The 12855-nt window shown below is 48.6% G+C and overlaps 1 protein-coding gene across 8 annotated transcripts in view; it reads right to left on the bottom strand.

Moving 5' to 3' along the window:
- Positions 1–12855, bottom strand: part of LOC116543837 (protein HIRA) — a 103626-nt gene that overhangs the window by 25984 nt on the left and 64787 nt on the right. For all 8 annotated transcript variants that reach the window (XM_032269756.1, XM_032269760.1, XM_032269754.1 and 5 more), the window contains 7 exons: positions 7868–8072; positions 7404–7508; positions 5531–5679; positions 3048–3209; positions 2415–2473; positions 1944–2049; positions 217–339 (listed from right to left, as the gene is read on the bottom strand). In XM_032269756.1, coding sequence (XP_032125647.1) covers positions 217–339; positions 1944–2049; positions 2415–2473; positions 3048–3209; positions 5531–5679; positions 7404–7508; positions 7868–8072 — 909 coding nt within the window. The remainder of the gene's footprint in view (positions 1–216; positions 340–1943; positions 2050–2414; positions 2474–3047; positions 3210–5530; positions 5680–7403; positions 7509–7867; positions 8073–12855) is intronic.

Here is a 12855-nt window from a genome sequence, read left to right on the forward strand (position 1 = left end):
GACTGCTACCCCCAACCCCAAGAAATTACCTGACGCAGGCCCACTACTCTCAGCACCCCTAGTCCGTCCTGCCCAGTGTCCCTATGCTGACCAGCACCTGGGGCACAGGGGAGGGACAGGTAAAGACCAGGCCTGGGTGGGACTGTGCATGCACTGACCCAGTCACTTCCCCAGGACAGGACTAAGAACAGTGGCCATGGCATTCAGGTCACGTACTTGGAGGTGCGGCCCTGGATTATGGCTAATGGTCCTGAGCACAGCATGGCGTCCTGGGATGGCAGGCTGCTCCTAAAGTCCGCACACTGAGCCAGTGAGTCCTGCTTGTCAGAAACCAGGTTCCTGGGGAGGCAAAGGCAGGAACAGAGCTCAGGATAACCAAGAGATCTACCAGAGGAGGCTAGCAAGGAGGCCACAGAGAAGCAGCCCCTGCTGACACACAGGCAGGAAAGCAGGCAGACACTGAGCACCCCTGCACTTTGGCACAGGTGCCTATCACTGACAGGTTTCATGATAATGGGCCTGACAGATCATTGTTCCAAAGAAACAATGAATGAAGCAAAGTCTGTGGATAGGGCCCTTGCTGTGAACATTTCAGCTCCATATGTTGGTTCATGATGACTGCAGGCCTCTATGTGCTGTGAGCTCTGATGCTTAGCTCAAACGCAGCTATGATCTGCCCAGGGCCCACGTGGCCTGGGCCCTGTAGTTGGCAGGCAATGCTAGGCCTCTACCTTCTTGTACTTCTACAACTACCCCAGACTGACAGCCCTTCCACTTTCTTGGGACCCTTCTCATCCTTGTGAAGAAAACACTCTTCACACACTTTTAGAACAGTTAGGTGTCTTTGTAAATGTGTCCAAATACAAAGATGCCTCTAGTCAATATTTCTCTTCTTAAATAGTCAGCTTATTTTGATTATTACAGCAATCAGATATAATAGACAACATTTTGCAATTTGGGGAAGCAGGCGGTGGAGATTTTTTTCTTTTGAGACAGGGTCGCACTCTGTTGCCCAGGCTGGAATGCAGTGGTACGATCACAGCTCACTGCAGCCTTGACCTCCTGGGCTTCAGTTTCCTAAGGAGGTGGGACTTCAGGTGTGTGCCACTGCACCTGGCTTATCTAAAAAAAATTTTTTTTTGTACAGACAGTCTTACTATGTTGCCCATGCTGGTTTCAAACTCCTGGGATAAAGCAGTCCTCTCAGCTTCGCACAGTGCTGGGATTATAAGTGTGAGTCATTGTATCCAGCAGATTTTTTTTTCCCAAAGTCAAGAAACAAGTCTCTCTGTGAATATAAACTTCTGCGTGGCAGTTCTTAACAGAAAAGGGGCTAGGAGGTAGCAAGCTTTGGTTCTTAAGGACCAAAGGTAGAGACAGAACAAAAGAACTTGGAGTGGCTAGAACACAACATACATATTTCATGTGGCTGGGTTAAGAGCTCTGTTGTGTAAATTATTTTGCAAGTACAGAAAAGAGCTTCAAATTCCACAGTGGACAGAGGAAAGGTACAGACGATCATGCCTGGATAAGTGGATGAGCATCTTACAAATTCACTGAGGAAGTCTGAAGTGCTCACTAAACTCACAAAAATTTACTAGTGCTGGTAAGGCTCCTGTACATCTGACTCACCTATGCTCATCGTGGCTAAGGGGGCCACAGCAAGAACCATACAAATTTTTGTCCTTTTTCAAAAAGTGACTCCTGAAAATAATGCAAGAGGACAGTGCTCCTGCACATACGTTCTAAGGGAGAGGTCACAGGCTGCAGTGTCCTGCTAGGACAGGGGAGCATGCATGGATAGTCACTGCAGCCTATACTCCAGGGCCTGACTCCCAGGAAAAGCAGGGTTAGGCAGCCCTGTAGGCCATGACCCTTTGCTCTGCTGTCCAAAGCAGACAGACACTCTTCTAGGGAATAGGGCTGGGGGTCAGCTTGCTTACCATGTAGAAAGTGAAGGATTAAAGCAGTACGCCTTCCCATCGGACAAGTTCATTACTGGGATTCCATGCTGCGTCAGCAAGATCTGTGATACCGTCATATCACTTCCTGGGGGGACAGCACAGGAATGCGTTCTAGGTGTGTTCCGATCAGCAAGTGTTTGCAAACACACCAAAGGAGAAATCTGAACTCTAGCTCCCACAGTCTTAGCAGCAAATATGTTAACACTGCCTTGGCAAATAGGGAGGGCAAGCCATTCTCATTGCCACACACCAGGCTCTTGTTACCTTTTGGGGACCCATTCAAACATGCCCCCAGAAACTGTGTGTCTCCTGAAGCACAACCGCACCTCCTGCCTCACTGAGGGCCTTGGGCTAAGGCCAGAGCCTGGCTCTCTGAGTGGGGCCCTCCTGCAGCATCAGACAGGAACTTGGGCCCCCAGGAGAGTAGGGGCAGCCTGCTGCCTGGATTACCTGCCAAGATGGAGTGTAGAGACTCTTCTTTCACCACAACCACCTGTCTATGAACATCCCTAGGAGGGAGACAGGGAACAGTTTACTCACCAACCTAGGTAAACACATCAGACTGTGCCTCAGTCACTCAGACACCCTGGTCCCTACTGCATGCGCCTCTAACCTGGCCTCTCCTAGTGAGAGGGCTCTGGGCTATAAGTAGTTTCTGTACCCCATGCGCCCCTACACTCCCTGTGTCTAAGGTTGCAGCACAGAGCCCAGGCAACAGAGCCATGGGGAACCCTCAGCACCCACACCACTTTGGAGGAAGCCAGGCCACAGCAGCCACATCAGGAACATGGCCACAATCTGCCAGCTACGACTCCATTTCTGATGAACCCCGCCTAGGACCTTGACAGTGCAACCGGTTGCATGGGCCACTTCAGCTGCCTCTATTCCCCTTGCACACCATCCCTCAGCCCTTAGCCTACCCAAGTCACCCAACACAAGCACTATCACTGACTGCTCAGGGCCTCCTCTGGGGCCTGATGGCCAGCCTTCTCCATTGCCTTCCTGCCCCTGCAGTGAGGGAGGGCCTGCACAGCCCTCTCCTGCCCTGCCTGGAGCCCACCACACCCTGTGCCTGCCTCTCACCAGACGGACAGTGTGGCTGCAGCAGTGAGTGCCATGACGTAGGAGCCTGTGCAATGCAAAGTAGAGATCGGGGACGGCAGGAGGATAGGAGAGAGGAGACGGCGACCACAGGTGGAGAACACTGACAGCATCCTTTTTTCACAGGCGACACACACCACGTCACTGGGAAGGCAGAGATGGGGGAAGGTGTTATGGGGGTTGGGCGCTGCAGCCAAGACAGCAGCCCTGGAAGGTACAGAGCCTTTCCTCTGCCTGGGCCCATAAGGCCCTCCCCTGAGCAGGTACAGCCAGAGCGGGAGGTGGATTGCGTCAGGGTGGGGCTGGTGGGGCTTTTGGAGCCTCCCTGAGATCTTGGATAAAAAAAGACTTCTGTCCTCTTGCCCACAGGCTGCCTGGGCTTTCCTGAGCTCACGCTGATGCTGACCAAGAGGTGTGGGGGCTTTGGAGAGCCAATGCACCTGATCATCACCCAGGAAGCATGTCTTGCTCATTGGATAAAGCCACATAATACCCACAGGACAGTCTCCTGGCTACAACTAGTCAAACCAGTTCTGAGAAGGTCTCTATCAAGGCAGCCTGGGAAAAGTGTGGGGATGATGGCATGCACCTCTGTGTCCAGGAGGCTGGCTGGCTGGCGTAGGAGATATATGTCGCTCCCAAACAAGGACTGCCTTACAGAATAGTCTGGACACTGTCCAGTTTCTGTCCTGAGTGACCACCAGGGCCCCAGGTGGGCCCTGCACAAGCAGGCTGTTGCCTTTCCAGAGAGAGCCCCGTAATGCCCAGCCACAGGCCCAGGGTGAGGCCAGAGCTCAGACCCCAGGCAGTGGTAGCAGATGTGCAGCCAGTACAGTGAGATCCTGGCCACAGCAGGCCACTCAGAGCCCTGCTTTGTGTCACTTCTATCCTGCTGAGCCAGTGACCCCAGCAGGCTCAAGGTCAGCTAAGGAAATAGCTCCGCCAACTGCTTTCCTAATGAGACACTGTTGCTACTGGCTCCAAACATGGAAAGGCAAGTGAGATGCTTTTGTTTACAAATGTTTACTTGGAGAGTATGAATCAGAGAACACTCTACGCAGCATGGGCAGCAGGGAGCTCTCTGTAGGCTGTGACTGAATTCTTTTTTGTATGTATGAGACAGAGTTCTTGCTCTGTCACCCAGGCTGGAGTGTGGTGGCACAATCTCGGCTAACTGCAACCTCTGCCTCCCCAGTTCAAGTGATTTCCTGCTTCATCCTCTCGAGTACCTGGGATTACAGGCACATGCCACCACGCCTAACTTTTTTATTTTTGGTAGAGATGGGGTTTCACTATGTTGACTCTGCTGATACTGTGACTGAATTCTATCTGCTCATCTCTGGTGGTCAGAGCCTGCCTCAAGCCAGCCCACTGCAAAGAAAGCCATCATTTTTGGGCTGCAGCACTGGGGAGCAGGTCTGCAGGCTGGGCCTGGACTCAGCAGGACTGAGCAGGACGGGAGGTCTCAGGTGGCCCAGTAGGCTTGCCCCACAGCTGCTGTGTCACTGTGGGAAAGGCTGTGCTGACACCCCTTGCTCAGCTGGGCAAGCCACCTGCCTTGGGGCAAGGGACAGAGAGTAAGAGCCCACGGCAGCATCTGACACATGGGTGCCTGGGATTGGGAGTTTAGCTGGCTCATCCCGAGGGGGGATTCAAGGGAGGAACAGAACAAACAGTAGGGTTCCCTAGGCCTAACAACACAAAACTCACTCAGGGCTCACAAGAATTGTGGTCTAAGACCTAAGGCCAGGTGCTTTGACACAAGTAAAAGTATCTACACGGGACCTCATGGCAGATGATTAAGGGTATAATTACGATGACTGTACCTAAGTGGTCACGTCTGTAAACCCCTGCTGAATGTCTCCCATGTAGTCCTGACTGGGACGCTATGCCAGGCAGGAACCTGAGGAGAAACACTGGTTCCCCTTCCACATTGAACACAGGGAGAGGGCTCAGGTACAGTTCCAGGAGACCAGGGGAAGACACTGGGTGACCAATCACTGAATCAAGGTCCACCCCACAGTGCAGAATCTGGAAAGGGCTGGGATGGGGACTTCAGGGACAGTCAGAAACCCATCCTGACCAATTTGGATGGAAATCTGGGATCCAGAAAAGGAACAAGCCCAAGTCAAAGTGAGCCAGGCATACCTCAGTGTGGAACTCGAGACTTTGGGGATCTGGCTGGACAAGGAAATCAGACCATCAGGTTCAAAGCCTGGCTTGGGTAACCCTCAAGGGCTCAGTTTCCCCATCTGTAACATGGGGATACTGATGCTGACCTTGCTGGGTGCTGCAGGGACTGAGATGACAAGCGCATATGCCTGGCCTGGAATGAAGCCTGATGTGAACCCCTGTGGGAGCTGGAGCTCCCAGGGCCATGCACCTCCCCTAAACAGGCCCAGGACCAGAATGATGGCATGTGTGCCTGTGTCACCTGGGCCGGCTGAGGACCTGTCCACCCTTACCAGCTGCCTGCAGCAGTGAGGATCCGGCTGGTGAGCACCGTCTCCCACTCCTTCCCTTCCCGGTTGCACTTCAGGCGGCTCAGCTTCACGCCCCCCACCACTGTCACTTCATTCTCCACCTCAATGTACATGGAGGGATCGGAGCTGACCTGGATGAAGTAAACACACGGGCCTGCTCAGACAAGGGCTGCAGCCCAGGTGACATGCTCCAAGGTTCTGTAGCCCAGGGCCCCAAAGCAGCAGCATGACACAGAGGCAGACTGACTGGCCAACAGAGGAGGGAAAGGGCAGGCAGGGCAAAAGGGCTGAGTGGGAGGCCCAGAGGGCCAGACATGCGGCCCCCAGGGCAAGGAGAATGCTGGGAACTGGTTTCTACTCTGTCATCCGTGTAGTTGAACAGCCGAAAAAGAGAAGCAGTGCCAGGGCTAAAGACCCCAAAGTCTCCAACCCCGCCACGTCATCTCACAAGGGAGTGATGTGCCCAAAAGCACACTGCAAAGGATCAAGCTGGGAGTGAGACTTGAGATTCTAGCCTCCTACTTGAAGGAGCTTCAAAGATGGCAGTGTTTGGCAAGAATAGAGCCCATGTCAGTGCTTGGAGGGAACATCTAGAAAACCCCAAAGAGGGTCTCCAGTTCCTGTGGCAGTGAGACTTGGTCTGTTCAACTGAGACTAAACTGGCAGAAGTGTTTCCAGCACAGCATGTATGAGAAGCAACTAGTTTGGTGTCTGGCACCAGATGGGCTCAGCCGCATGCGTGTCTAACCAATAGATTTTTCCCTTTGGAAAAATAGGCAGAACCACCAAACAGTCTGTGCTCATGTGGCCACACAAGTGGGTGAGTTGGGCCAAGGGCCAACTGCCATGTCCCAAGCAGCGCTTGGCAGGAAAGAGGCCTAGGGGAAGGGTTAGAAGAGTTTGGGAGAGTTCTGTGCTGAGAAGCAGGGCACCCAGGGGGGAACCTACGTCAGAACACCTGTGAGTGCAAGAGCACATCCAAGTGCTGCTGACCACTGGAGGCACCCCTGCCTCCCCTCACACCAGCAATAAGAACAAAACCTGTGGGTCCCTACCCTTCGGCTTCCCTGCTTCATTCCTCAGTACTGTGGCCCAGAAGGACCTATGGTGGGAAGGGCTGACGCCGACTCTCTGGTGCCCTGTGAGGACCAGCTGGGGCTCAGAGTACTGTGCAGCCAGTGGGAAGTGACCTGCACACAGGGTCCAAGAAGGCTGCTCGAAGACGTGCACCTGAGCTGAGGTACAAAGGGTATGTAGAAAAGCAGTAGTGTGTGTGACGGTACCACAGCGGGAGAGGCCTAGATACTGTGCTGGGCCAAATGACCAGAGGGCTCTGGGTATAAAGGATTATTTGCTCCAGAATTGTGTTTTGGATAACCACATGCTTACAAGCTTCCATTCCAAGAACCCAAACAACTCTGAGGACAACTGTGCTGGACACTGAGAAGGAGATAAAGCTAGCAGGATGGTTGGGAGATAGATCATGACCACAGAGTCCCACTGACACCAAGCCCGAGGCTGCTGAGGGCTGTGTGTGGAGACGGAGGTGGCTTCCAGCAGGGACACCTGAGAGGAGTCCTGAAGAGCACCAGAACATGTGGTGGTAATGGCAGCCCAAGCAGCTGGGACCCTAAGTGCAAAACCAGACAGAGGCTATGGATGGGTGAGAGTGGAGGCTGGCAATTTTTCTTAGAGTTGGTGGGTGCCCCAATCAGCTGTGACTTCCCCCAGAAGGTGACAGAGAGCCACTGGAAACCAATCTCCAAGGATGTGACAAGAGAGGGTTTATATGGGATAGGCGACGGAGAATCTCTGGGTGTGCCTGAGGGAGAACTGGCAGGGTCTCAGCACTTACCTGGAGGGTGAATGCTCTCTGGGGGCCTGGAATTGGCAGCTTCAGTGCAAGTGCTGGTGCAGACAGACACATGGCCTCCTTTTCTGCGGTTAGGGTAGCTGGAGACTGGAAGAGCCAGAAAAGTTCCTGAGCTTTGCTCTAATACTACAGGGTAAAGGCAGGTCACCCAGAAGTGAGGCTGGGCCTGTGGCCAGGGCATTTCCATCTTTGGAGGGAGGAAGCAGAGGGGAATGCTACAACAATCCTCACCTTACAGACAGGCCAGTTGATGTCAGGGAACCTGCTCAAGGGTTCTGGGTGGGTCAAGGCAGGTCTGAAGGGGAATGTGGTCAGGGGCTGCATGTCTAAGCCAGCTGGCTCTCAAGGTGCCCCACCCAGCTGAGGCTCACCATGCACCCAGGGCCTTCAAGCTCTAATTGCAGAAAGGTAGGCTAAAGAAGGCAGGATGGGCCCACTGGCCTCACCTGGACAGACAGAGACACGGGCATGAGACGAGAGTCCTTCCGAGGCCGCCCTTTCTTCTTCTTCTCTACCGTTTCTACCTCAAGCTCAAGTTTTCGCTTGGACAGTGAGGAAGGCTTAGTCAAAGGGACCTTATCATCACTGTCACTGCTGCTCTCCAGGAGGTCTCGCGGCCTTAGCTCTTTCACAAGGTTCTGCTCTTTTAACCTGCACAAAAACATTATATCACACTTCCCTTCAGAAATCATTCATGCAAGAAAGAGTGAAGTGAAATTAAAGTGTTTAAACAAACCTCCTGCCAACCTAGAATTCTGCATCCAGTGAAATTATGCCTCAAAAGTGAAGGAGAAATAATGACTTTCTCAGACAAAAATAAACAAAGAGACACCAGAATCTGTTGCCAGAAGACCTGCCTTGCAAGAAATGTTAAAAGTCTTTCAGACAGAAGATAAATGATGCAGGCCAGAAACTCACATCTGCAAGAAAGGAAGGCTGTTAGAGAGAAAAAAGTGAACATAAAATAGAATCTTTTATGTTTCCTATTCCCAACTGATCTGAGAGACAACTTTCTGTTCAAGCAAATAATAGCCACCATGTCTTGAATGATTATAGGTTATGAATGAGTGAAATAAGTGGTATCAATGTCACTGGGCACAGAGGAAGAGTGGGGAACTCTCTCTACTACCCACGAAGTGATATAATATTATTTGAAAGTAGACTTAGGTTATAAATCTTCATTGTAAACTCTAGAGCAATCACTAAAACATTTTTTAAAAGCATAATTAATAATGCTGAGAGGATAGAACATCTATTTTTATTTTATTGTTATTTGTTATTGGAGATGGATTTTCACTTGTCACCCAGGCTGGAGTGCAACTGCATAATCTCGGCTTCCTGCAACATCCACTTCTTGCCTCAGCCTCCCAAGGACCTGGGATTACAGGTGCCCATCAAAATGCCCAGCTAATTTTTGTATTTTTAGTAGAGACAGGATTTCACTATGTTGGCCAGGCTGGTCTCAAACTCCTGACCTCAGGTGATCCACTCACCTCAGCCTCCCAAGTGCTGGGATTATAGGCATAACTACTATGCCCAGCTGAGAAAATTTAATCATATAAAATACTCAAAACCAGAGAAGGCAAAAAAAGAAGATAAAAAGATTTTTTTTAAAAAAAGAATAAGGCCGGGTGTGGTAGCTCACGCCTGAAATCCCAGCACTTTGGGAGGCTGAGGCAGGTGGATCACCTGAGGTCAGGAGTTCAAAACCAGCCTGGCAAACACGGTAAAACCCCATCTCTACTAAAAATACAAAAATTAACTGGATATGGTGGCAGGTGCCTTTAATCCCAGCTGCTTGAGGAGGCTGAGGCAGGAAAATCACTTGAACCCAGGAGGTAGAGGTTGCATTGAGCCGAGATGGTGCCATTGCACTCCAGCCTGGGCCACAGAGTGAGAATCTGTCTCAGAAAGAAAAAAAAAAAGAATAAGTGCTAAAATATGGCAGATATTAATATAACTACATCAGTCAACTTTAAATGTGAAAGCTCTAAATATGCCAATTAAAAATAGATAAAAAAGGAAAATGTTTTTAAGAAATGGGTTTATGTGGCTGGGCACAGTCACTCACGCCTGTAATCACAGCACTTTGGGAGGCTGAGGCAGATGTATAATGAGGTCAGGAGATTGAGACCATCCTGGCCAACGTGGTGAAACCCCATCTCTACTAAAGTACAAACAATTAGCTAGGTGTGGTGGCATGCGCCTGTAGTCCCAGCTACTCAGGAGGCTGAGGCAGGGGAATCACTTGAACCCAGGAGATGGAGGTTGCAGCGAGCTGAGATCAAGCCACTGCATGCCAGTATGGTGACAGAGCAAGACTCCATCTCAAAAAAAAAAAAAAAACCAGTTTATGTTCTCAAAAATTTAATTTTAACTACAAAAGACAAAGACAGATTAACAGTAGATGGACACAGTGGCTCATGCCTGTAGTCCCTGCTACTTGGGAGGCTAAGGCAGGAGGATAGCCTGAACCCAGGGGTTTGAGAACAGCCTGGGCAAAATGATGAGATCCCATCTCTAAGAATAAAAAGTAAGTAAATAAATAAATAGAAGAAAAGTGATGATTCTAACTATGTGACAGCCTGTAAAAGGCAAAACTATGGAGACAATAAAAAGATCAGTGGTTTCCACAGGTTGAGGGGAAGGAGAGTAAATAAATGAAGCACAGAGAGTTTTTAAGGCATTGAAACTATTATGGCTGGGTGTGGTGGCTCATGCCTGTAATCCCAGCACTTTGGGATGCCAAGGTGGGCAGATTACTTGAGATCAGGAGTTTGAGGTTGGCCTGGCCAACACGGTGAAACCCCATCTCTATGAAAATACAGAAATTAGCCAAGTGTGGTGGCGCACGCCTGTAATCCCAGCTATTCAGGAGGCTGAGGCAGGAGAATCGCTTGAACCCGGGAGGCAGAGGTTGCAGTGAGCCAAGATGCAGCTATGCCACTGTACTCCAGCCTGGGCAATAGAGCAAGACTCTGTCTAAAAAATAAAACCAAAAAACAAAAAACAATTCTGTAAGATATAATGGTGAATATATGTTATTATACATTGGTTAAAACCTATAAAATGTACAACATTAAGAGTGAACCCTAATGTAAACTATGGACTTTGGGTGATGATGTGTCCCACTCTGGTGGGGATGCTGACAGCGGGGGATGCTGACAGCGGGGGATGCTGACAGCGGGGGATGCTGTGTGTTAGGGCAGGGAGCATATGGGAACTCCTTGTATTTCCTGTTTAATTTTGCTATGAACAAAAACTGCTCTAACAAAGTCTATGTTTTTTTGAAAAAAAAGCAAGGAATGGAGAAAGATATGCCATGGTAACACTAATCAAAAAAAGCTGGAGTAGTTACATAAGCAAAGCAGGCATCAGAGCCAGTAAATTTATCAAGGATAAAGGAAATATACAGTGATGAAGATGAAGGAGTCAATTTTTCAAGAAGAGAGAATCCTGAAAAAGTTCACAGACATACCTTGTGTTATTGTGCTTTACCTCACTGTGATACTACATTTTTTACAAGTTGAAGGTTTGTGGCAACCCTGCATCAAGCAAGTCTATCAGCGCCATTTCCCCGATGGCATGTGCTCACTTCATGTCTCTGTTACATTCTGATAATTCTCACAATATTTCAAACATTTTCATTCTTATTATATCTGTTTTGGTGATCTGCCATTAGTGATCTTTCATGTTAGTACTATAATTGTTTTGGGGTACTGCAAACCACACCCATTTAAGATGGTGAACTTAATCAATAAATGGTGTTTATGTTCTGACTGCTCCACCAACTGGTTGTTCCCTTGTCTCCCTTCCTCTCCCCAGGCCTCCCTATTATCTGACATACAACAATATTGAAATTAGGCCAATCAATAATCCCACAATGGTCTCTAAGTAAGTGTTCAAGTGCAGGAAGAGTTGCAAGGCTCTTACTTTAAACCAAAAGCCAGAAATGATTAAGCTTCATGAGGAAGACAGGCTGAAAGCAGAGACAGGCCAAAAGCTACACCTCTTGCACCAGTTAGCCAAGTTGTGAATGCAAAGGAAAAGTCCTTAAAGGAAGTTAAAAGTGCTACTCCAGTGAACACATGTTTGAAAAGAAAGTGAAACAGCTTTATTGCTAGGATAGAGAAAGTTCTAGTGCTCTGGAGAGAACATCAAACCAGCCACAACATTTCTTTAAGCCACAGCCTAATCCAGAGCAAGGCTCTAACTCTTTTCAATTCTACGAAGGCTTAGAGAGGTGAGGAAGCTGCAGAAGAAAATCTCAAGCTAGCAGAGGTTGGCTCATGAGGTTTAAGAAGCTGTGTCTATAACATAAAACTACAAGGTAAAGCAGCAAGTGCCAATGTAACAGTTGCAGCAATTAGATCATCTAGCTAAGACCACAGATGAAGGTGGTAACACTAAACAACAGATTGTCAATGTAGGTAAAACAGCCTTCTATCAGAAGAAGATGTCATTTAGGACTTTTCTAGCTAGAAAAGGGAAGTCAAAGTCCGGCTTCAAAGTTTCAGCGGACAGACTAATTATCTTAGTGGGGTAAATGCAGCTGGTGATTTCAAGTGGATGTCGATACTCATTAACTATTCCAAAAATCCTAGGGTCCTTAAGAATTATGCTAAATTTTCTCTGCCTGTGCTCTACAAATGCAATAAGAAAGCCTAGAAAACAGCACATCTGTTTAGAGGGTGGTTTACCGGATATTTTAAGCCCACCATTGATACCTACTGCTCAGAAAAAAAGATTCCTTTCAAAAGATGCCCGCTCACTGGCAATGCACTTGGTCACCCAAGAGCTCTGACAGAGATGAATGTTGTTTTCATATCGACTAACACAATACACATTCTGCAGCTCATGAACAAGGGCATTTTCATCTTTCAATTTACACTATTGAAGAGGTACATTTTTGTCTGTAGTACCAGTTACCTGGAGACTTGAGGCAGGATAATTGCTTAAGTCCATAAGTTTTGAGCTTTAGTGTGCTATGCCATCAGGTGTCTACACTAAGTTTGGCATCAGTATAGTGACCTTCTGTGAGCAGGAGACCACCAGGTTGCCTAAGGAGAGGTGAACTGCCCAGGCTGGAAACAGAGAATATCAAAACTCTTGGGTTGATTAGTAGTAGTACTGTGCCACTGAATAATACTGCACTCCAAACTGGGCAACACAGCAAGACCCTATCTCTTAAATAAATTAAATAATAATTTAAAAAATACATTTTGTAAAGCCATAGCAGATTCCTCTGGTGGATCCGGGCAAAGTAAGTTGAAAACCTACTGGAAAGGATTCACCATTCTAGATGTCATTAAGGACATGTGAAATTCATGGGATATCAAAATATCAACATTAACAAAAGTTTGGAATAAGCAGATTCCAACCCTCATGGATGACTTTGAGAGGTTCAAGACTTCAGTAGAGAAAGTCATTACAG

The sequence above is a fragment of the Sapajus apella genome, unplaced genomic scaffold, assembly GCF_009761245.1.
Source record: "Sapajus apella isolate SASKATOON/1434 unplaced genomic scaffold, GSC_monkey_1.0 scaffold198, whole genome shotgun sequence".
Classification (NCBI taxonomy): Eukaryota; Metazoa; Chordata; class Mammalia; order Primates; family Cebidae; genus Sapajus; species Sapajus apella.